General features: G+C 39.0%; 1 protein-coding gene across 7 annotated transcripts in view; it reads left to right on the top strand.

The window, feature by feature from the left end:
• Positions 1–25,712, top strand: part of SMAD2 (SMAD family member 2) — a 70,852-nt gene that overhangs the window by 3,593 nt on the left and 41,547 nt on the right. For all 7 annotated transcript variants that reach the window (XM_054724464.1, XM_054724462.1, XM_054724465.1 and 4 more), the window contains exon 3: positions 23,529–23,817. In XM_054724464.1, the coding sequence (XP_054580439.1) occupies positions 23,582–23,817 (236 nt within the window). In that variant the 5' untranslated portion in view covers positions 23,529–23,581. The remainder of the gene's footprint in view (positions 1–23,528; positions 23,818–25,712) is intronic.

The following is a 25,712-nucleotide window of genomic DNA, read 5'->3' as shown; positions in this document are numbered from 1 at the left end:
TTGTTTATTCATTTGTTTATTTGTTCTTTAGTTATAGAAACTGGTTAGGGAAAGAAAGCAAACTTGAATGGGTCTGGTTCCAATAAAAGCATCAGAATTAAAGTGTAAAGACAATTAGCTAATCCAAGAATAAGGATTGGGCTGCAATATCATGTAGTGGGAAGGCCATGGGTTTTGGAGAGAGAGAGCTAAGCTAGTAGTTGGTTTCTCAGTTACTATCTGAGGCAAATTACTAATTCCCGAGCCTTGGTTTTCTAACTGAAAATGGAGGTAACAGCTACCTCTTATGATTATTATAAGGGTTAAATGATCATGATGAAAGTACCTAGAACATTGCCTCAGACATAAGGGTCCTCCCAAATGATCTTTTGTTCTGTTTTAGTTGTGGTTTTCAGTTGTTTTCTTTCTAATTTTCTAAATGATTTGCCTATGTTCTTATCTTTGACCTATTATAAAATGCACTTGAGAGGCAGAAACTAAGCAAAGAAGACCGGGGGTACTCAAATTGTCCAAGTCCATATATCTTAAAGCTTTAGTCACAGGAGAGCCATTGAGACCCTTAATCAGAACCTGTTGGCATTTATCTGTTGGCATTTATTTCAGATATTTCTAGCAAGGAAAGCTATCTGGCTTCTAAGTCCACAATAGATTAGAAAGAAGTAGATTGTGAGTAATGTGGGAGGTTAAGGAGAGAGGGGTGGGGGGTGGGGGTGGGAGGATGGGGAACTGTTGCCCACTGTTCTAAGAAAAAACAGATAACAGCCTGGTAAAGACAGTAGACTTAATCTACAAGACACAAAAACAAATATTCAAAGCCTATCTAGCATGTCTGGGACCATTCAGTGCAGGACCAGACCTGAAAGTGTAGTAATGCATGTTCATCAATTAGCTTAAGTCATGTTTGGGGAACTCTTTATGAGAGTGCAGTGATCTACATAATATACTTTAGATTGTCATTCAGGATGATTAACAGTTCTTCTTAAAGGGGTAAAGCATTGTACTATATGGAATGACTTATTTCATGGAAAAACCACAGTACTTGCAAGCACAGTACCTGCTAGTGTTTTTCATTTGGTTTGCCATTCAGTGTGCCATGTTACAGGCTAATAAAAAGCCTTTCATGCTAAGCTACTAGTAAAGAAATGTGATTTAAATGGCTTAGCACCCCATACCAAACCTTTCTTCAGAGTTAGTCATTCTTTTTGTCATCTATAAGGATGTCATGTAAAACTTTTCATTCAGGCTTTGAGATAGTGTGCTAGAGATTTCCAGGACCAAACTAACGTGGACAGTAGCTAGTCTGTCTGTTGAGGGCTTCTTTCCTCTTACATGTGACTTCTACCCAGTATTAGCTTTGATAATTTTTTTTTGGATCCTCCTTTCTATCTCAGAGTTACTTTGTAAACAATCTATTCCACCAAATACTAATTGGTAATGTTTGTAATATATAGCCTTGACTTTCTTAAAAAAAAAAATAAACAATAGGATTTTGTATTTTTAGCTAGTAGTACAAAAGTAATCCAGTCTTTTTCGTTTTAAAAAATGCACAGTTAGAGGCTTATTGCTTGCCTTCCATCAATTTTGATCATTTCTCCAGATGGTATAATTGTGATGTATTCAGTTAGGATATATTTCAATGCTGATTCTGGATATATATATATCTCATGAATAGCTTTCAGCTTAAATTTCAGTAATTTCATGTATGGAGAATATAATTTTGCCAAGCCAGGTAGATTTAGACACTGTCCCTGGCTTGGCCAGATAGCCAGAATGATTAGGGTAATTCTGTGACTTACTACTTGTCTTACATTCTAGAGCAGGGGTCCTCAAACTTTTTAAACGGGGGATCAGTTCACTGTCCCTTAGACCGTTGGAGGGCCGGACTATAGTTTAAAAAAAAAACTATGAACAAATTCCTATGCACACTGCACATATCTTATTTTGAAGTAAAAAGCAAAACAGCAAAAACACCCGCATGTGGCCCGCGGGCCGTAGTTTGAGGACACCTGTTCTAGAGCATGAGTGGTTCTCCTTTAGCTCAATGGGTTTTCAGATGTAACTGAGCCACACTAATAGGACAGATGTCCAGTAAATTAGATCTTTAGGTTTATACTTTTAAGAGAACAGAAATCCTAATGATTTTATTCTTACTAAAATGTGCGAGTTTACTATGAAATTGTTACTAATTTTTCCAGATAGTTCTGAAATTTTTCAAAATCTGGAATACTTTGGCCTCAAGACTAGAGCAATGGAAAGTGAGTGTAGACTTTAGTTGCAATCCATTCAGCACGCATGTCCAGTTTGCACTTGAAAGCTACATTTTCTTTAATAATGTACAGTGTCCTACCTCTATCTCCCTTCCCTTTTGGGGGGGGGGGGGAGGATATAGTTTCATGTTCAAAGTACTCAGTAAGGATGAATAATTTTGGAGGAGCCACTAGAAGTTCTAGATTTTAATTAAAAAAAGAATTGACCTGAGGTAGTAGTATAGTAAATCTGTGATCTTGTAATTTGCCTTTGTTTAAATTACATTCACATATGCTGCTTTAGCTTCTTCCAAAAATTCTACAGAGAATGGTTAAGGTATTGTAAATATTAAGGAAATACTAGTAAATGCTCCTTCTTAATTGCATCCTTCATTACAAAATGTGAAATGGGGAATCTGATTTGCAAAGTTCACAGAATGAACTCCTCATAAATGGTGTAGTGCAGTGGTCAGCAAACTCATTAGTCAACAGAGCGGCAAACCACGGCTCGCGAGCTGCAGTTTGCCGACCACTGGTGTAGTGGAAACTGGGCCAATGAGCTTTCTTTCTCCCTTGATTTGACTGAACTGTGGAAACTTTTTTTTTTTTTTTTTTTTTTACTGAAGATGCTTTATCTGTGGCAGTGAATGCAAATTTTCCAAGTTTAGACCAAGTTTCCCCTCTCCTTCCTCCAAGTTTTACTTCATAGACAAGTAGATAGTTCATGTAAACTGGCTAGTTAAAATTTTCTTTATAAATTGTTTTAAGTATGAGGAGGGTTCAGCTTTGGCCTGAGGTTTGTGTATTGACCATTTCTGCTCTATATCACTAATTTTCAAACTTAGAGCACACACACACTTATGCACACAACAGCATCTGTCAGGCTCATTAAAAAAGCAAACAAACATGCAGAATTTCAAAATGTAAGGGGAATAGGTGGGTGCTGAAACCCTGGCTGCTTAGTTTTCCTGTCATTCTTACCCGTTGGAAACTCCACTGAGGAATAATAGATCTTAAGGAAAAATGTTTGCTATACACCTGCTGCACTGTCCAATATGGTAGCCATTGGCCAAATGTGGCTATTTAGCACTTGAAATAAGGCAACTGTGACTGAGGAAATGAATGTTAATTTAACTATAATTAATTTTAATCTAATAGAAGGTTCTTTTGGACAGTGCTATTAGACTTTGTTTTGATTGCACTTTTACACCTTGAGAACTGTATACACTTGACCTGGGTATAAATTGCTGCTCAGCAGAGGGTCAAGACAGACCTAGGAATTTGAAGGTCAGTTGGAGTACTGAATATTCATGCAATTTGAGTCTGGGCCTGTGTAGTCTGATGGATGACTTTTTATAATTTGGGAATGATAAACCAGTATGTAAATTTATGTTTACAAGCTGATTATAGAACTCTAAATTCATGAAAGGTGAAAGGAATATAACTCAACTAAAAAACAGGTAGTTTCCTTCCCCAGCAGTGCCTATATAATATGGCTTTCACTGAACCAAGACCAATTTTAGGATTAAATTCAAGCTCTAACATTAGATTTAGCAGCTCACAAAATTGAACACATGATTTTTTTATATATTTTTAAAATTTAATTTTAATTTTATTTTATTGTTTAAAGTATTACAAATAGTAGTACATATATCTCCTTTTTTCTTCCCCATTGACCTTCCCACAATCTCCCCTATCCCCTGTCGCATGCCCTCATCCCATCCCCCCAGTGTCTTGTGTCCATTGGTTGTGCTTATATGCATGCATACAATTCCTTCGGTTGATCTCTTTCCCCCCCTTCCCAACACTTCCCAGCCTTCCCGCTGTAATTTGACAGTCTGTTCGATACTTGACTGCCTCTGCATCTATCTTTTTGTTCATCAGGTTAAAATGTTTTTTATTTTTTATAAATGAGTGAGATCATGTGGTATTTTTCTTTCATTGCCTGGTTTATTTCACTTAGTATAATGCTCTCCAGTTCCATCCATGCTGCTGCAAATGGTAAGAATTCCTTCTTTTTTATAGCAGCGTAGTATTCCATTGTGTAGATGTACCATAGTTTTCTAATCCACTCATCTGCTGATGGGCATTTAGGCTGTTTCCAAATCTTAGCTATGGTGAATTGTGCTGCTATACATAGGGGTGCATATATCCTTTCTGATGGGTGTTTCTAGTTTCTTGAACACATGAATTTTTCTATTTGCTTTTGTTTAAAAGACACATTAGCCATCGTTCTCCACAGGGCCAACTTAGATTTCTAATTGGCAGTGTGTTTCCTTACTAACTTATAACTTTGGAAAAAGTATAGTTATAGTGAAAATGGAGAAACCTATTTTTTTTAAAAAATGGCTTTTAATTATTTTTATTTTTTTAATCCTTTCTATTGTACTGATTTCTTTGACTAAAAAAGTTGTAAAAATCCAGATCATAAGTAATCTTTTTTCTCTACCTTGTATGATAACATGTTTATGGATTGCCAAAAATCTAATAATGATTTTATACTATTCTGGTGGGACTTTCGGTGTTCTTTATGAAGGCAGAACCATCACATTTCAAGTGTTTTATGTTGCAGTATCTAACTTGATTTTTCTCTTGAAGTAAAAAGTCATATAGGTATTTTGGGAATATTTTGTATTTGCAGTTTGAAGATATTTGAAATTATATTTGCTTTCTATACTTAATCACTTCCTTTTTTCTAGACTTGGACTTTGTGTAGTGTTTTTTGCCATTCTTTTTTCATATTCTCCTTCACACTGTCCATACTGCCCTTTCGGAAGTCATCAGTGAATTCTGAACTGCCAAGTTTAGCAGCCTTTTCTCAGTTATCATACTACTTTCTTCAGTCTCTGCCATTATTGACTATACTCTAGATTTCTTAAAATCACACAGGCATGCTAGAACAGACACAGATTAGGCTCTTTTCTCCAGCTATAAATGTTGGATAAAATGTCAGACTTGTTTTCTTTTATATATGTCTGATCTTGAGAGGGAAATAAAGGTCCTCAAGAACAAGAAACTTAGAAAAGTCAGTGTTCAGGAAAAGGTGGTCTTAGGGAAATTACTAGATAAAGAATTCAGTAGCAGGGGATGGGGTTGTAATGCCATTCAGGGAAGGGAAACAAAACTCTAAAAACTGTATGCTAAAATATATATTTATGTAAAAACTGTTCTGATGTCATTGAAACATCTATGGCCTCTGCTGGGAAAACTCTCTATGGAGGAACTAGAAAAATGCTAGTCTTTATAGATGGACTTTAAACATTACATGAAGGCAAGCAGGGTCAATAAAAAGCAAGATACCAACTAAGTGTAAAGAGTGGGTGTTTTGTTTTTGTTTTTGTTTTTTTACAAGTATATATTACTAGAGGCCCAGTGCACGAATTCGTGCATGGGTGGGGTCCGGCCGGCCCACCCGATCAGGGCCAATTGGGGCAGGGCTGGCCAGGGGAGGGGCCGTGGGCAGTTGGCTGTCTGGCACCACCTTTGGGGTGGAGGGGGCCAACTGGGGGTGGGTCCAAAAGTGGGGAGGTGCCTCAGGCAGTTGGCTGGCCGGCCCCGCCCCCTGGTCGAACTCCTGGTTGAGGGGACAATTTGCAAATATAGGATTGTAATGCGAAATTCAAAAGGTCCAAAGGATATATATATATATTGAAAAGTCTGTCAGCCTGCCACTTGCCACTCAGTTGCCTTTTCAAACACAAGTAGCATTACTAGGTTTTTGTGAATTATTCCAGAGATTTTATGCATGTCCGAGCAACTTTGTCCGTATGCTAGCTTTTAGTACAAGTGGCCGTATATGTATGTTACTTAATAATGCATCTTGTATATTATTTCATGTTCATACTTTTTACTTTTTCTTTTGATTGCACAGTATTTTTTTGTGAGTGTCTATAGTATACTAGTATTTCATCAGTCTTCTATTGATGGACACTTAGGTTATTTCCAGTGTTGTGGTATTAAAAATAGTGCTGCAGCAAATAACTGTTTATTCATCATTATACACATACATAAAATAGATTTCCAGAAGTAGGATATTTACATTGTATACTTATTTAGGGAATGTGTTCATTTTTTAAAATAGGTAATACATGCACATAGTACAAAGTTCAAAAGGAACAAATTAATAATGAAAAGTAAGTCTCCCTCAGATCATCTGCATCCTGCTACCTAATATACTTTCCAGAATGTAACCACTGTTACTGCTATCTAGCCATTAGACAAATGTGACTATTGAACACTTGAAATGTAGCTAGTCCAAATTGAGATGGGTTGCAAGTATAATACTTAGTCTATAAAAGAGAATGTAAACTATCTCTGTTTTTAATACTGATTTGACATTAAAATGATAATTTTGGTATATTGGGGTGAATTAATAACATTATTAAAACAATTTTACCTATTTTTTACTCTACTTTTAAAATGTGGCTAATAGAAAATTTATAATTATATATGTGGTTTGCATCCTATTTCTGTTGGACAGCATTGGTCTAAAGAAATACATTCATACATATATAAATGTGTATTAATATATGGGAATTCCTCTAGTCAGGATTTCCTTTTGCATTGCAATCTGTGGGATCAGAAATCTCTTGCTAGGGTGTGGTTAAAAGAGAGGTACCAGCCTGGCTGGCATGGCTCAGTGGTTGAGTGTCAACCTGTGAACCAGGAGGTCACTGTTCGATTCCTGGTTAGGGCACATGCTCTGGTTGCGGGCTCCATCCCCAATGTGGGGCGTGCAGGAGGCAGCCGGCCAATGATTCTCTCTCATCATTGATGTTTCTATCTATTTCTCCCTTCCTCTGAAATCAATTTAAAAAAATTTTTTTTAATAGGAGAGAGAGGTACCAGGCTATTCTTTATTGTTTTACTAGAGGCCTGGTGCAGGAATTCTTGCACCAGTGGGGTCTCTTGGCCTGGCCTGCAGGATCTGGCTGAAACCAGCTCTCCAACATCCCCTGAGGGGGTCCTGGATTGCGAGAGGGCACAGGCCAGACCGAGGGACCCCACCAGTGCACAATCAGGGCCAAGGAGGGACCGCAGGAGAGCTCCAGGGCATGTCCAGCCCATCTTGCTCAGTCCTGATTGGCCAGACCCCAGCAGCAAGCTAACCTACTGGTCGGAGCATCTGCCCCCTGGTGGTCAGTGCACGTCATAGCGACTGGTCAACCTGTTGACTGTCTGCCCCCTGGTGGTCAGTGCACATCATAGTAAGTGGTTGAGTGGCCTTAGCATATCATTAGCATATTGCGCTTTGATTGGTTGAACGGCTGATTGGACGACCAGTGACTTAGCATATTAGGCTTTTATTATATAGGATTATTTACTCTCAACCATTACCATGATCATTGTTGGCCTCATTAGTGAAAGTCATGCTTCCATTGTCTTTTTTTTTTTTTTTACTTCCATTGTCTTTTAAGATGTATGTTAACTTCAGGGAGAAACCCAGCATTACTCTTGGCTTCATGTTTTTGAACCTGCTCCAATTTGCACTGGTTGCCTCTCTACACTTCGTACACAGCAGTCAATCTGGATCCCTCTTCACTTCTCTCCTTTGTTAAATCTCATACTCTTGTTTTGTGCTCCCTCCTTTTGATGACATATTCTTCAGGACTTTTCTTGTGTATGTGGGGTAAATATTTGGTTATGTTGCACGTCCCAAAATAATACCTTCTTTTTACCCTAGGAAATAGAATTCTGGGTTGGAAATAATTTTTTTCCCGGAGTTATGAAGGCATTGCTCTGTTGACTTCACTTACAGTGTTACTGTTGAGAAAACCAAAGGTATTCTGATTATTTTCCATATGACCTGTTTTTTCCCCCCTGGAGACTTTAGGCCCTTTGTCTTCAGCATTCTGAGGTTTCACAGCCACTGGTCTTGATGTTGGTGTGTTTTCATCCATTGTCCTGGGGTCTTGATGGGTCCTTTCAATCTGGAAATTCCTATCTTTCAGTTCCGAGGATATTTCTTGATTTCTTTGATAAACCCTCCTCTCCTCCGCCTTCCATTATCTCTGATGTCTTTTTGGAAGTTCTGTTTGGGCATTGAACCTCCTGAGTTGGTCCTTCAGTTTTCTTCACTTTTCTCTACTAATTTTCATCTTTCTTTTTGATCTACTTTCTAAGAGATTTCCTCTTATTTTATCTTCCAACCCTCATGTTGGTCCCTTCCCCCATCCCCACCCCTGTCAAGCTATTTAAGAGCTCTTCTTTTAGTCAATGTTCCCTTTGTACAGCATGATGCTGCTCTTGCTTCAGGGTGGCTATATCTTCTCTTATTTCTCTGTGTATATTGATGATTTTTACACCATGTTTTTTCTCTGGATAGTCTCAAATTTCTTGAAGTTGCATTTTTCTATTTTTGTTTGCTTTTTCCCCTCAGATAAAGTAGTACTAGGTTAAGAAGGTAGGGGTCTATTCTAGCAAGCTGATGGGAAACGAAGCATGTGGGTGAGGCTTTGTCTCCTTTCAGTTTCACTGTAGAGTGATCTGAGTGGGCTGTTTGTTGGTAAACTCTCAATATTAGTATCTGTACATTTTTCCTTTTGGGGTTGGTCAGGTACCCCTGAGAGGAGTCTCAATATGACTAAACAGGTAAAGGTCTAGCTGCAAGTATTTTGGGAGCCAGAACCCAGTGGAAGAAGGGTTGAAGAGTCTACTTTTAGCATGCAGTATGCTCATTTTCATTACTTCTCGCTTCTCCTAATGGTACTCAGGCCATCTTCTAGTCTAGGGAGACTGTTTCACCCTCTGCCAAGAATAAACATTTAGTTCTCTGGAGAGAGGCAGTTACCCATCTAAGGATCTAAATGCCTCTCAAGTATCTCTCACCCAATCCTGCCTATTTCATCTTCTTTCCCTCAGTTCCTGCTATGACTGGAGCTGTTACTTAACCTTTTGAGGATTCTGAGCTATATATAAATCAGGACATTTACCTACAGTTAGCCTAGAATTAGTAGTCTCTCCTAGTAGTTCATAGTTAGTACTCATACATCCATTTTCCAGTTATCAAAATTTTGCTCATTTCCTCCTTATTCTTCTCCCTATCCTTGTGAGATTGTCTTTTCTTTTTAAATTCCTTTATTATGGCTTTTTAAAATAGGCTACTGTCTTCACCTGTAACCTACTGATTAAAGTTTCCCATGAAAAATGTCTTAAGGATAATTCTGAAAGAGTTGATACAGAATGTGTAACTCCCAAGTCAGTGGGGATGAGGGGGTGTAAATGAAGAAAATTTGATAATTTTAGTAGAGGTGAGAAAGGGGAAAAAAATAAACAAAGAAAAATGCATAGGAATTAGAAAACACAAAATGAGTTGGTAGAGAATAAATATCTCCATAAGCCTAATACATAAATTCAAAATGAACTTGCTGGTAAGGGAGAATAAAAACTTAAAAAAGTTTTTTAAAATTATTTCTGATTTAATTATCTGTAACCTTTGGATACTAATCACATGAAGCTACAAAATTAGCAAATGTTTTAAAATCTGTATATAAAACATAATTATGCACATTTCAAACTCATTTATTAGTGTACCACTCAATCTTTAAAAAAAAAAAAAAAAAAAGGAGGCTCCAAAGATAGTCTTACGGCATTCTTTAAAAAGGAAACTGTTCCTTTTAACTTGACTCCCACCCCACATACCAATTTCAAAACATATCATTTAATCGTCTTGGTCATGGACATTCCCAGGATGAGATTTTTATATTTCGCTCCCATAGCTTCTGATTATCAGAAAACCCATTGCTTTCCTTTATTGAAGGAATGTGGTCCTGCTGATGTTGGTGTATCCCTTTCAATATTCTTCATCCCCATCTTTGCTTCTTGGAGACGTTTCCTCAGGTTTGCTATCTTCATCTTCATTAAAAGGTGCTGCTGCTACTGAAAGGGTTTTTGGAGAAAGAGTTGGAAGATTTTCTCAAAGTTACTTGATCTAAGTTTGATGGATATGGCTGAGGCTTTCTTTGTTGTCTTACTACCTATGGCAAATCCAAATTTGGATATCGTTGTAGGCTTTGTTGGGAGGTCTGCAGCTTCTTCTTCATTTGATGGCTTCTCAGCTCTGTGACGATCTTTCCCTTCCATTACTCCTGTGGCTCCAGCGCACTGCCCTTTCTCAGGCATCTCTCCTGCCTTCTGTCTCCTCTGCATTTTCCCCACCCCGAGAATGAAAACTTAAAAATTCTAACAAAATGCTTTTTATTAATAGACACTCCTAAAAGGATGGTGATATAATTTTAAAGTAAAGGAATGACTAAAGATACATGCTAGGCATAATCTGTATCTTAGTCCATTTGGGTTGCTATAACAGAATTCCATAGACTGGTTGTCTTATAAACAACAAATTTATATCTCACAGCTCTGGAGGCTGGGAAGTTCAAGATGCCAGCCGATTTGGTTTCTCGTGAGGGCCACTTCCTAGTTCATAGACAGCTGTCTTTTGTTGTAATTTCATAAGGCTGAAGGGGGCAAGCAAACTCCTTGGTCTCTTTTTTTTAAATATATTTTTACTGATTTCAGAGAGGAAGAAAGAGGGAGAGAGAGAGAGAAACATCAATGATGAAAGAGAATCATTGATCAGCTGCCTCCTGCACAACGCCCTACTGGGGATCGAGCCACAACCCAGGCATATACCCTTGCCTGTAATCGAACCCCGGACTCTTCAGTCCGCAGGCCAATGCTCCATCCACTGAGCCAAACTGGCTAGAGCTCCTTGGTCTCTTAAAGGACACTAATCCCATTCATTGAGGGATCCATCCACGGTTTGTCTCAGTCGATAAAACGTCGACCTGCAGACTGAAGGGTCCCAGGTTTGATTCTGGTCAAGGGCACATGCCTGGGTGTAGGCTTGATCCCCATAGGGGGCATGCATGAGGCAGCCAGTCAGTGATTCTCTCTCATTATCGATGTTTCTACCTCTCCCTTTCCTTCTCCCTCTCCATTCCTCTTTGAAATCAATAAAAATATATTAATACACACACACACACACACACACACACACACACACACACACACACACAAGGTTTTAAAGGATTAGAAGGTACAGTTAGCAAGCATGCAACAAATTACAGAATATGTATTCTTTTCAAGTACTCATGAAATTTTATAAGAATTGTTTATGTACGTAGACCTCAAAGCAAATGTTAACAAATTCCTAAGAATTTATATCTTATAAATCACATCCTTGGATCCTATTGCAATTCAGTTAGAAATATAACAGGAGGATAGCAACAACTCCCAAATCTGAAGTTGTATATTTCTGAATTTATGAGATGAGGAACAACTCATAAAAAATTAGGAAGTGTTTAGAAAAGAATGATGAAAATACTACCTGTCGAAACTAGATACAGCAAAAATCCCATTTGGGAAACTTTAGATAGAATTTTAAATGTTTATTAGTGAAGAACTAAGTAAAAATTAATGAGTTAAGTATACAATGTAATGAATTAGAAAAAGGAAGGTAATTAAGTTGAGAAACATTAATGAAAAAAATATATAATTGGAACAACTAAACCAAGGGTGCTAAGTTGAAAAGACTTTGCCAAGATTGGTGGAGGAAAAGATTACAGATGTATTAGAAATAAAGCAGGGTTATGACTACAGCAAATAGATTTTGAAACTAAGAACACCAAGAACAGTTTTTTTACCTTTAATTTAAAAGTGGAAAAGACAATTTCTAGTAAAATAAGCTATCAGAATTGGCTTAAGAAGAAGAAACTTGACTAGATTGTAATTTAAAATCTTAAATTCATTAGAAATCTACCTATACCAAAAGAAAATTAAGTAAAAATCCAAACCCAAGTAAAAACCCCAAATGGCCAAATTCTACAAAACATGAGGAGTCAGTAATTCCAATCATAATACAAAATGTTATAGAAAAAAAAAACAAAAAATCATTTTGCAAGTCTATTGTAATCTTGATGCCTCCAACGGGATGGGTATTATGAGAAGGGGAAATGTATAGTCCACATCTCAGATGGCAATAAAAATTTTAGGTAAAATGTTAGTATTTGTTATAAAAAAAATACCATGACTAATAAGGGTTACCTCAAAAATGTAAAGATGATTAAATGTTAGAAAACCTGTAAATGAAGTTCATCACATTAACACACCAAAGGGGAAAAAAAAACCCATATAAGAATCTTGACTAGATTATAATTTAAAAACTTAAATTCATAGATCAACCAAAATAAAGTTAAGTGAAAAACCAAAAAGCAAAAAGCAAAACCCAAGTGAAAACCCTAGCTGGGCAAAAGGAAAAAGACATGATAAAATGCAGTACGTTTTTGACAAAAATTTTTAGAAACTATAAATACGAGAGTGCTGGTTAAAAGGGGTGCGGGGGGCACAGAAGAGTACATATAATATTCAATTATATGAATTTCTAGAACAGGTAAAATTACCTTGATAGAAGTCAGATCAGTAATTGCCTGGGGTAAGGAAAGTAGATTGACTGTAAGGACACAAGGAAACTTTCTGAGATGATGGAATTATTCTATGTTTTGATTGGGATGATGGATATATGGAGGTATACATTTATTAGTACTCATTGAATTATATAACATTTGTGCATTTCATTATATACTAGAGGCCCGGTGCACAAAATTTATGCACTGGGAGTGTGTGTGTCCCTCAGCCTGGCCTGCGCCCTCTCGCAGTCTGGGACCCCTTGGAGGATGTCTGGGACGCCTCGCTCCTTACCACTTGGCTCGCTGCTCCTTAGTGGTACCACAGAGGTGAGAAAGGCTCCCGCCACCACCGCTGCACTTGCCAACCATGAGCCCAGTTTCTGGCTGAGTGGCGCTCGTGGGAGCGCACTGACCACCAGGGGCAGCTCCTGCGTTGAGCGTCTGCCCCCTGGTGGTCAGTGTGCATCATAGCGACTGGTCATTCTGGTTGTTCTGCGTTAATCGTCGCTCAGGCTTTTATTATATAGATAAGTTATGCATCAGTGAAGTTGATTTAAAAAGTTAATATGTAAAAACCAAGGCATGTCTATGTATCAGCAACAAACAAAATTTAAATAAAATAAAATCCCACCATTTATAATGGCAGCACAAACTACAAAATCCCTAGGAAGAAGTAAAACAAAAACGTGTGGGACCTGAGTGGAGAAAATAAGACACGTATAATTCAAATTATAAAAGATGTACTTGTGTTTATGACTAGAAGGCACATTACCATAAATCTGTCAGTTTTCTTCCACTTGTTTGTAAATTTGGTGTCATTCCAATTAAAATCCCAGCAGGTGAAAGAGAATTTACTTTATCAGGTACGAAGACATATTCTGTAGCTTTAGTAGTTAAGCCACAGTATTTGCCTCAGTTATAGACTAATTGGGGGGAGGGGGGAAGAGCTCAGAAACACAAATAGCATTGTAATCAGTAGGGAAGAAGATTCAGTTTATTATCTTTGCTGGGGAGGAGAAGGTACCTGCCTTGCACCACACACAAAAATAAATTGCAGATGTGAAAGAGAACTTTAGACTTTATAACTTTTGAAAGATGACACCATATGGAAGATTTTTTAAGAGGGTACACGTGTATACATCATACAAGATTTTAAATTGATGTGCTCTAATTTAAATTGATAAGCTTGAGCACATTAAAGTCACTCTCTCAGATCAATACAAATATATTTTTTTAAAACTCTAAATTTGGTGGGATTTGAAAAGCTAAACTTAAAATAACCAACATAAATTTGAGAAGTAAGGAAAGGGGCTCACTCTGCACATATCAACACTCTTGAGAAGCAATAACTAAAATTCTGTGATATTGTAGGTATGAACAAGTACAGCAATGAAAAGACTTTAAAGCCCCCAATCATAAATTTATTTTATAGGGATTTGATGTGTGACAGGAGTGGTATTATGAATTATTAAGGTAAATTATTAAAGTGCTGATAAAATAGTCTGTCCTTATAGGAGATGTTTAGATTGCTGTCTTACCCCTTAAATAAAAACAAATTCCTGATATGTTGGAAACCTAGATGTGAAAAGCAAAACTAAAATGTCTGTGAGAATCCATGGGGGGAATCCTATATAATACAAGGCTAATATGCAAATTTTCCCCTTGGGAGTTTGACCGGGAGACCAGGAGTTCCACCGCTCACTATGACGTGTTCTGACCACCAGGGGGCAGTGCGGAACATGGCGGGCGACCAGCAGGGGCGGTGGGGTACTGAGGGAGTGAGGGAAGGAGGAGGCAGGGAGGCCCGGAGGTGGGGAACTGATCGGCCCTGATCACCAGCCAGGCCTAAAGAGCCTACCTGTGCACGAATTTTGTGTACCAGGCCTCTAGTATCTTTATAACATCAGGGTACTTTTTTCATGCCTCAGATTCCTCATTTATAATTAACTAGAGGCCCGATGCATGAAATTCATGCATGAGTAGGCCTTCCTTCCCCCGGCTGCCAGTACCAGCTTCCCTCTGGCACCCAGGACCCAGGCTTCCCTCGCAGCCCTGGCTTTGTCCAGAAGGTCATTCGGAAGGACGTCGGGTCTAATTAGCATACTATGCTTTTATTATTATACTAGAGGCCCAGTGCATGATTAAATCATGCACGTGTAGGGTCCCCTAGGCCTAACCTGCCATCCAGGCCATATCCACTGCCCTGCAAAGCCTAGCATGCTCCGCGGACACTGCTGGCAGCCTGCTCCCCGCTTTTGATGGCAGGGGGTCCACTGGTGCCAGAGCGGACACACAGCTCCCTGCTTTCGATCACGGGGGAGCTGGGTGTCCGCTGATGCACCAGGCCTTTCAAAAGCCTCCCGCGGAGGCTTTTGGCCTGGTGCCAGAGCGGACAGACACCCAGCTCCCCCGCTTTCATTTTCAATCGCAGGGGAGCTGGATGTCTGTCCGCTGGTGCCGGAGCGGACACCCAGCTCCCCGCTTTTGATGGTCGGCGGTGGGATGTGGGCTCGCTGTCCAAGAGGCCCCTTCTGTGCTGCAGCACAGCCATGGCGCAGACGCTGAGCTCGCGCTGCCGCTGGCGACGTGAGCTCAGCATCCCGCCGGCCCAATCGGCCACCCTGGCCACCCCGAGTCCCGCCCCCCCCGCGCCTCCTGGCCAATCGTGGGCATAGCGAAGGTACGGTCAATTTGCATATTACTCTATTATTAGGTAGGATATGGTACCTATTCCACTGGATTCCGATGAGAATTAAATGAGTTAATGCTTACCTGACTCTTAGACTGTGTCGTAGTTAGCATTCAGTATATGTTTCCTACTGTATTTGGGTGCAGAAAGGGGTTTCTTTGAAAAGAAGCTAAGTTGTATCATAAAATAAATACCATGGTTAAAATATAAAATTGTGTTCTAAAAGACAAAGTAAAATAAACATTCCAAAGATTTGGAGATTTTTTGAAATACAGTGATAGGGTTTATCTATCTATATATATATAAAAAGCTACATGACCGACTGTATGACCGTCCGACCAACCAACCTATCGGCTGGTACATATGACGTACACTGGCAATTTAAAAATAAATGTTGACTCGCACATGCGTGATACATATAAAGCTCTCGCTGGTGCCAATCTAGACAGAGTAGGAATATTCCTTCCTGAACCCATTTTCGGACATGGTCAGTTATATGATGTTTTCTCTCGAGTTCGAAGACTGTGTGATGTTAAAGTTGTAAATACTTCATCACAAGGGAAATTAGTCAAGCACTCTGAAAGTGTTACTCTTAATGTGGTATACAGGGAGATATTAGAATAAGTTTAATCAATTTACCGGTTATTGTTTTTATCAATGTTGTTTTTATATCATGTCTTTGTTGTTGTTATATCATGTTATTTCTTCTAATTAATTTCCTTTCAATGTGCATGAATCCGTGCAACGGGCCACTAGTATCAGAATAAAAACAGTAAGTAAAGGAAAGAATAGTTGATGACTTTGCAAAGAATATGAACTATAGTTTAATAAAATATAGAGAATGCTAATTGTAAAACTTACACAATTATTAATAACTTGAATGCTTCATCTGCCAGTTCAGGATAATCAGACCTCTTACTTAACTGAAACTTTCCAGTGAGTAATCTTATAATCCCAATTTTACTAAGGTATCACTTGATAAGCTTTCTTACTTAACTGTAAAGATATAGTCTTCCTATTCTATTGAAACCTGAATTATCTAAGTATCACTTAGTGCTGGAATTAGGAACAGAATTAGTATCTGAACTTATTTTTCAATTCTTGCAGATGTTGAAAAAAAAATTCTAACTTCAGTACAGAGCTTGCTGCCACACTAGTGAAGGAAATCTGTATAGTCTGTAAATGACTTGTTCACATATCAACAACTTGATCATAAATTTAGTTTTTTTATTTCATTTTGTTTTCATCGTAGAACATATTGACATTGATTCCATGTAAAAGCCTAAATTCAGTATGTTTACATTCCAAAATATTGGCTAAATATCCTTGATATTTAAAATGTTCAATTGATAAAAACGCATTATCAGCATTACTGAAAAATAATATTTTATTGCATAATTTAAAAATTCTCCAGAGATAATTAGCCAGATATCAGGCAGCCATGGTTACTAAGACATAACTTAAGGCTGCTAACTTTAAGTGATCACATAGTTCCAAAGTGGTTATAACTGCTGTTCTAAGGCATGGGACACTGAAATCATGTGGCAGTACTAGGTCATGAGGTCATTCAAATGACCCAGAATAGCCTTAAACTTTTCATGTTTTTATTTCCATAAAGAAAAATAATTTAAAAGGTTTTATAGAAAAATTAGATCCCCAAGAATATATCTCAACTCTTAAGAAACATTCTCCTAACAAAAGTGTAACAGAGAACCTGTTAACTCAGAGTCTAACACTGGAAATCCCTTTCATTTTTGCTGTTTATACATAAGTGTAATTTTTATTCATTTTCTTAGGCTGAATTCTCATGAATACATTGAGTCAAAAATAGACACTTTTAAATAAAATGATTCTTATATTGTCCTTGTCATAATCAGTTTTTCACAAGGAATAGGGATCCTTAAGAGTTTTCTAAGGATAAGATTGGTGTGGGCCTGCAACAAGACCCAGAGAGTCGTTCCAAACCAAGCTTGGAAACTGGATGCTCTGCTTTTCTGCAGGACTGGTTGTCTCTGCCTTGCTTGGGCACACACTCTTATTTGTGCGCTGACCACCCTTGCTTTCTGGCCATGTGATGAACATGAACGCTTATATCAAAGCATGTATAATACTGACCCTGTAACCGTATCCTTCAGGTTTGCTTTTCTTTCTGTGTTCCAAATAGTGATTAGTGTACCATTACATGCTCAGTTACATTAGTTAGCAATAGTTAGCTTTGAGTCCTCCTTTTCCCTAAACTGCTCATATCCAGTTGCTCAGTAACAATGTGAATTTTCTCTAAAGTAATGAATAGTCCTATCATTAGCTCTAACTTCTGTATTCAGCTTTTTCATCTGACTAGCTTTCCTCTCCCTATCTCCTACCACATTACTTTCTTATATTCCACTAGAGGCCCTGTGCACGACATTCGTGCACTGAAGTGGGAGGGTCCCTCAGCCCAGCGTTTGCCCTCTTGCAGTCCAGGACCCCTTGGGTGATGACTGCCTGCCAGCTTAGGCCCACTCCCTAGCAGAATGTCCCTGGCAGGCAGACATCCCTCAAGGGGTCCTTAGCGCTGCTGTGGAGATGAGAGAGGCTCCTGCCACTGACGCTGCACTCGCCAGCTGTGAGTCTGGCTTCTGGCTGAGCAGCGCTCCCACTGTGGGAGCACACTCACCACCAGGGGGAAGCTCCTGCATTGAGTCATTCCCCCTTTCAGTCGATTTGCATATTAGCCTTTTATTATATAGGATATTCAAAACATTTCCTTGTCCCTAAAAAATTAACTTTCTGCCTGGGTATTCTTTCTCTCTTCAGACTTGCTCTGGTGTCACTTTTGCGATACCTCTCCCTTCCAAAGGTTGAATTCATCAGCATGTTCTCTGTGCTCGGATAAGACTGTGTCACATGGTATTGAGGTTTATATAGCTGGCTTGCTCCTTGCACAGTATGATTTGTGACAGAGGAGGAATTTAGCAGAGACCAAAGGTAGTCAAGTATACCTTTTGCTGCTTGGTAGTCGTGTTTGCTTTGGTGGATTTTTACATGTATTTCATGGAATTTTGTAGGTTGCTTTATTTTGTCAAGTTGTAGTTTTATATACTATGGTGCTTATTCATGTGCATTCTAGTCTACCGCTAGACAACAGTGCTGCTGTCAAATTGTAATTGTTGTGGTCCCCTGAGAATTCAAAGTCGTTTTTTGAGAATTATACTTACAATTCTTTTTTAAGAAAATGTATAGTTCTAGTATAGCAGCCTTCCCACCAGTGTCCCACATAAAGTTTGTGATTAGATAACATGTCAAATAATTTTAAATATTTTCCATAGCTCCCTAGACCCTGTTTCCCAACATTTGTATAAATATGCCTGCAGATGCTACCTGCAAGTTGTGGGCAGACTCCCCTAGGCTTCCATCTTTAGTCAACTGCAACCTCCTCTCTTCTGAAATTTACAGTATGCATTGGCATTTTGAAGGTTTGAGAAATTCTTAAATCCATTTAACTTATCATGGAACTTTTTAAGGTATTTGTCCTGATACTTTTTTTTTTATTGTAATTTACATTTGATAAAATGTTGAGTTTTGTGAGTTTTATAATTGTGTACTCATATAATTTCATCTTTTGACTGTGGTTTGCTATTCTCTGTCTTGTAATTGATTGAGTGCCGAATATTTGTATAAAAATAGTACAGATCGAAGTAAACATTATTGACTTACAGGAAATGGGCCATTATCCTATATAATAAAAGCCTAATATGCAAATTGTCCCCTTAGGCGGTTGTTCCACTGGGAGTCCAGGAGTTCGACTGCTTGCTATGATGTGCGCTGACCACCAGGGGGAGGCGTGGAACATGGCGCGTGTCGGTGACACGCTGCGACCTCTCACCGGGGGTGGGGGTGACAGGACAGAGGTGCGGTGAGAATGTGGGTATCCACCGAGCTTGCTCTCACTCCTCCTGGTAACCTCCCCCTGGCATCGATGCCAGGGCTCGCACCTGGGGAAGCCCCCGCCCTTGGGTGCCGGGCGGCTGCAAGGAGCCCACCCCATACCGTGTGGCATCTTCCACGTGAGCCAGGCCACAGCTGCCTGGACTGCAAGGGCCGGTCAGGCTCCCCGTGGGTTCGTGCAGGAGCCAGTCTGCGAGGCTGGCCAGGAGAGCATGCACTGCCCGCCCAGCTTCCATGCAGTGCCGCCGGGTGGCCCAGAGGCCCATGCTGCGCCCCGGCCCGCAGCGTCCGGTCGTGCTCACTGCATCTCCGCGTGGGAACTTGGGCACTGTGGCTCAGGTGGAGGGAGGCACGTGGGGGCCCAGGTGCTGCCCAGGGCCCAGAGGTCAGCTGGGACCTGCCCTTACACCAGATGCTTGCACTTTGATCACTGGCCAGGCCTAGGGACTGCACCCCGTGCACGAATTTCGTGCACTGGGCCTCTAGTTTCTTAAGTTAGTCTGATAATGGGGCTAGTTCTGGGCTTTGTTGCAACTTTAGTTTGATTTCTTTTAAGTGCTTTGAGAGCAGGATTAGGACTTTTCACTTTCTGCAAGATTTGTTGTCTGATTGTAATTTCAGTTATTTCTTAGTGCTTTATATCTGAGCCATCAGCTGTGGGACCTTTGGGCATTTTCTCTGCTTTGCAGCCTAGCTGTCTGTTCTTTGGTCATTCTGGAGTACTTTGTGCTCTTCAGCCCTGTCCCAGGCTTTTTTGTGTCTGTTGTGATAACGTCTCTACCAGTAATGCCTTCCAGGGTTTTCTCTCAGCAAACCTACCTGCCCCGGTAATAATGTGCAGATATCTGGGTGGAAATGGTTCTCTCAACTCTCCTGTCTAACCTCAACCCTTCGCAGCTTAATGTTTGGAGTTTTTTGGAATGATTTTTTTTTTTCACTTTTGCCCATCCCACCCTTCTCCCCCCATCAGAGGACAGATTTATTGCATTTGAGGGAGACTATAAGTTTCTTAGGGTATCTCTCATCTTTCCAGCTCTGTCCCCCAATCTTGGTCATTTTTCAAGCACTTTGGTGAAGACCTGTGGGAATGAGTGATTTGCTTTGTGGAATTCTGATATGTCTTGTCAGCCTACATGTTAAGATTTATTAAAGGTAGCCTGGTTTCTCTTATAGTGGAATTATTCCTCCTTAGCCCCGCCATCAGGAAAGACACCACTTGTGGGCTTCTCTTCTGTCAGTTAATTCCACTTAGGTTACTATGCATCCTTATCTCTCTGATGGGTTCAGAAAAACTATGATTTTGTAGCTTACCTGGCCTGTTTTGATTATTAGGGTGAAAGTGATGGTCTATTGTGATTTTCTATAACCTGATTAGGAATAGAACTCCTCTCATGGATATTTTTGTTTTGTTTTGTTAATCCTCACCTGAGGATATTTTTCCATTGATTTATTAGGGAGAGTGGAAGCGACAGGGAAAGACAGAGAGAAACGTCAGTGTGAGAGAAAACACATTGATTGGTTGCCTCTGACCAGGGCCAGGGCCCGAGGAGCCTGCAACCAAGGTACAAGCCCTTGACCGGGATCAAACCCAAGACCCTTTGGTCTGCAGGCCGACATTCTATCCACTGAGCCAAACTGGCTAGGGCATCATGGAATATTTTTTTAGCTTTGTGTAGCTTGGTAAGTACTTGATAAAATTTGTTATTTCAGTCTAGTTGATTTTCTATAGTAGTTCTCAGAACTAGGTTTCTGAATATTTTTCATCTCAAATCTTAACTTTTCAGTTCTGTCCTCAAGTGGTCAATGATCTTATCTCTTATTTTGAGATTAAAGTCATCAGCATTAAAATTTAATTGAGGGGCTTGTGAAGAGTATGGAAAGAATTTGTGGTAGGTACATAGAAAACTAAGCAATAAAAAACTAAGGAAATTAACTCAAGGGGAAAAAGAGTTGTACAAAAAGGGAAATATGATTAAGTAGTAGTTTACTGCTAATCTCATCAGAACTACATTTGGGAGTTAATTATCTTAAAGGTTGGAGGAATGTGAGTGGTTGTGGTATAAATCCTCATTTTCTACTGAAAAATGAACAGATAATACCTGAACTTGATATTTCAAAGGGTACCATTATAAGTCTGTTACAGTAATGAATACTGTCCCCACCCCCTGGTTACTTAACAGCTATCTTGGTTATTACATCAGTTATCAGAAAGAGAGAAAGAGAAAGACAGTAATCCCCCCTAATCCATTGGGAACACATTCAAAGACACCCCTCCCCCCCCAGTGGATGTCTGAAACCACAGGTAGTACTGATCTCTCTCTCTCTCTCTCTCTCTCTCTCTCTCTCTCTCTCTCTCTCTCTCTCTCTCTCTCTTTCCCCCCCATCCTATATAATAAAGAGCTAATGTGCTAATTAGACCAAACAGCAGAACGATCTTCCGGACAAAGCCGAGCCCCTTGCACAAATTTTGTGCATCGGGCCTCCTAGTGTGTGTGTGTGTGTGTGTGTGTGTGTGTGTGTGTGTGTACTATTTTCCCCTATAATACATACTTATGATAAAGTTTATAAATTAGACATAGTAAGAGATTAACAATAATAACAAGTAATTAAATAGAACAATTATAACAATATGTTATATAAAAGTTATGTGAATGCGGTTTCTTTGTCTTTCTCTTTCTCTCTTTCTGATAACTGATCTAATAACCGAGATAGCTGTTAAGTGACCAGGGGGTGGGGACAGTATTCATCGTGGATATTCTTGAGATAGGGATGACTCACATCCTGGGTGGGATAGAGTGGGACAGTGCTAGATTTCCTCATGCTACTGAGAATGGCATGCTACCTAAAACTTATGAATTGTTTATTTCTGGAATCGTGCATCTAATAATTTTGGATTACTGTTGACTGTGGGTAACTGAAATCCTGGAAAGTGAAACTGCAAATGGGGTCTGAGGGGTTAGGGTGGGGTGGTTAGGGAGACTACTGTACTGAGTTATAAATAGCAAGATTAAATAAAAGTTTTAAGGTTTTAAAAAATTATATCTTGGCGTGAGACAAGCAACTATATTTGATTATACTCACTGTGCACATTATTACTTAAAAATGAAAATATATTTTTTAAAAGAAGCTTAATTAAAAATCTTCTCAAGGGATGTAAAAGTGAACCAAAGAGGGAGAGATAGAAACATCAATGATGAGAGAGAATCATTGATCCGCTGCCTCCTGCACACCCTCTACTGGAGATCAAGCCTGCAACCCAGGGCATGTGCCCTGACTGGGAATGGAACCGTGACCTCCTAGTTCATAGGTTGATGCTCAACCACTGAACCACACTGGCCAGGTCCCAAACCTTTTCTTTACACACTGTGTCTACCTTTATTTCTTTACTAGAGTCCCGGTGCATGACATTTGTGCACTGGGGATGGGGTGTCCCTCAGCCTGGCCTGCACCCTCACACAGTCCAGGACCCCTTGGCAGGGAGTGGGCCTAAGCCAGCAGGCGGACATCCCCCGAGGGATCCTTAGCGCTGCTGCGGAGGCAGGAGAGGCTCCCGCCACTGCCACTATGCTCACTAGCTGTGAGCCCAGCTTCTGGCTGAGCGGGCACACCCGCTGTGGGAGCACACTGACCACAAGGGGACAGCTCCTGCGTTGAGCGTCTGCCCCCTGGTGGTCAGTGCGCATCATAGCGACCAGTTGTTGTGCCATTCGGTCGATTTGCATGTTAGAGTTTTATTATATAGGATTCTTGTTATATATTTTACACTTTTCCCTTCTTATAACTTTAGAATTTGTTTCATGATACCAAGTCAGTTATGAAAGTTCAGAACTTTGGGGAGAGTGGGCTTATACATTTTTTAAAAATATTTTTGTGAATGTTTTGAGAATAAGATTGAAGTTCTAAAAAGTGAGAAAAAGTTTTTCTTTTGGTGAAAGTATTTTAATTATTGACACTATTAAAAGTTAATATAGTATTAATAGTGATTAACTGGTCTAGTATTAATAAATATTTTACTTGTAAAATTATTATATATACCCACTTATAACATTGTGGTTTTTTTGTAAAAGGGTTTATTTCCATAATTTGTTTAAATTAATTAAGATATTTTAATGGGTGAAGAAGAGAACTTCTGAAAAATCTGTTGTGAAAGTAGTAATTTGAATTTCTATTTCATTTTGTAATTTGCTTTTGATATCATGTTGAAATAATTACTTGATTTTAAAGTTCTCCTCTAAATTACCTTTTCCATATCTTTTCTAGGTTAGATAAAGGAGGATATTTCCTTCGTGTGGATTGCTGCCTTTAGTAAGAACATGTCGTCCATCTTGCCATTCACTCCACCAGTTGTGAAAAGACTGCTGGGATGGAAGAAATCAGCTGGTGGATCCGGAGGAGCAGGTGGAGGAGAGCAGAATGGACAGGAAGAAAAGTGGTGTGAGAAAGCAGTTAAAAGTTTGGTGAAGAAGCTAAAGAAAACAGGACGATTAGATGAGCTTGAGAAAGCTATCACCACTCAAAATTGTAATACTAAATGTGTCACCATACCAAGGTAAGTGTTGTCAGATCACTTAATTTGATGGTCATCCTGTTGAAAATTGCTTGAAGGAATCTGAAGGAGAATTATTGAAATTTTGTTACTTTCGAGTCACCTGTAAATAATAATTATTAAAATAGGACAGCTATTTTTAGCCTGTTGTATTAATTTTGATGTGCTCTTTAGACTTATTTTACAAGTCATTTTCTTGAGCTGTGAGGTTTAATCAAGCAAAATAAAATTCTTCCAATATGTTAAGTTTTATCTTCACTGTCTTCTTTTGCCTTTGTTGCCTAAATGCTTCCATGGGTTTTATCTAATTTCTGTGATTGACATTTGGGTAAAGATTCAGTGCTTTTCTATCTCTAGTGCAGTACTGCTAGACAGATTTCTCCCTTCTTGGTTAAAACTTCACTCAGTAAGGAGTTGAAAGAGGCTACTACCATTGTGTTGAATTTTATGTTTTATTTTGTTTGAGTTGTAGTGTTACTTCCAAGAAAGTACAGTATGTAAGACAGCTTCTTAGATGTTAGACATGTCTTAAAGATCTACCTCTTGTATTTTACTTAAGAGGTCAAGTTTTAGTGTAAATTTAATAATTTATAGATAAGTACCACTGTGAGAAATACTGTTTGTTTTTTAAATAATGTAGTAGATGTTTTTTAAGTTATTTCACTCCTTTTTATGTACGTTACAGGGCTTTTTGGGAGTGTCTGCATAAAAGGATTGTTTGCCGTGTCATGCACATGGGCTGGCATATGGGTATAGCACATGAAACCATTCCACTTGACATGTTTTCAGTGAGCTTTTGGAAATACACTCTGGGTGCTTGTTGATAACAGATCCAGTAACACCCCGCCTATCTACTTGCAAATACTAATAGTAGAATGTTTCCTTCTTGTTTGGTAGATTATTCATTTCTTTTACCTTGTTTCATGTATATCTAAAATTTAAGAGTCATTTTTCTTGTTTTACAAATGCTTATGAGTACCTGATGTGTGCAAGGTACTGTTTCTAGGCACATGGGGATACAGTGATGAACAAAACACCAAGTTCCTGCCCTCATGAAGGATTGATATATACAATTAATAAGTGGAGAATATAATTTAGTAATGAGTGCAAAAAAGACAATGATTGAGGGATAAAAAAAGCTGCTTTGGATTGGATTGTGATATTTTAACCTAAGCTTTGAGAAGTACCAAGCTAGCTGAGGGTTGAGTCTTCTAGGCAGAGGAAAGAGCTGGTGTAAAGACTCTGAGATGAAAAATTATTGTAATGGAGCCCTGTAGAGTTGGAGTAATACAGAATGAGTATAAAACTTGGAAGGTGTCATATCATATAGGGCATTGTAGGCACTGTGGGAGTTTGAATTTTAGTATAAACTTAGTAGAAAGCATATAAGGATTTCAATGGATTTCTTAAATTTAAATCCACTTTTAGAGAATTTCTTACATTCACTTTTACAAAGACTGCTGGGGTCATGGTGGTGATGGGGATTGTGGTGTGAGTGTGTGTGTGTTTTAAAATGAATGGTGGGTCTGGAAGCAGAGAAATCAGGAGGCTGTTATAGTAATCTAAATGAGATTCGGCAGGCTGGACTGGCGCGGTGGCTGAGCATATGTGAAGTGAGTGAATTTGGTATGTATTTTGGAATTACAACTGATAGGACTTGCTAATGAATTGGCTAAGAATAAGTCAAGCTATGTCTGTTAAGTTTTCATTGTGTAGCACCCAGCATTTCAATTCAGTAAACATTTTTCAATTAGCCACTACAGGTATGATAGGCTCTTCCTCATTGGAGTTAAAATACAATTTCTACACTTGAACCACTTTCTATTAAGGGAGACAAACTTTAAAAATATAAAAAAAGATAAATTTTGTAAGGTGCAGTAGGTGTTATGAAAGATGTT

This window comes from Eptesicus fuscus, chromosome 12 (assembly GCF_027574615.1).
Source record: "Eptesicus fuscus isolate TK198812 chromosome 12, DD_ASM_mEF_20220401, whole genome shotgun sequence".
NCBI classification, from domain to species: Eukaryota; Metazoa; Chordata; class Mammalia; order Chiroptera; family Vespertilionidae; genus Eptesicus; species Eptesicus fuscus.
The sequence above is the reverse complement of the archived record's forward strand: the minus strand, read 5'-3'. Positions and strand labels throughout refer to the sequence as shown.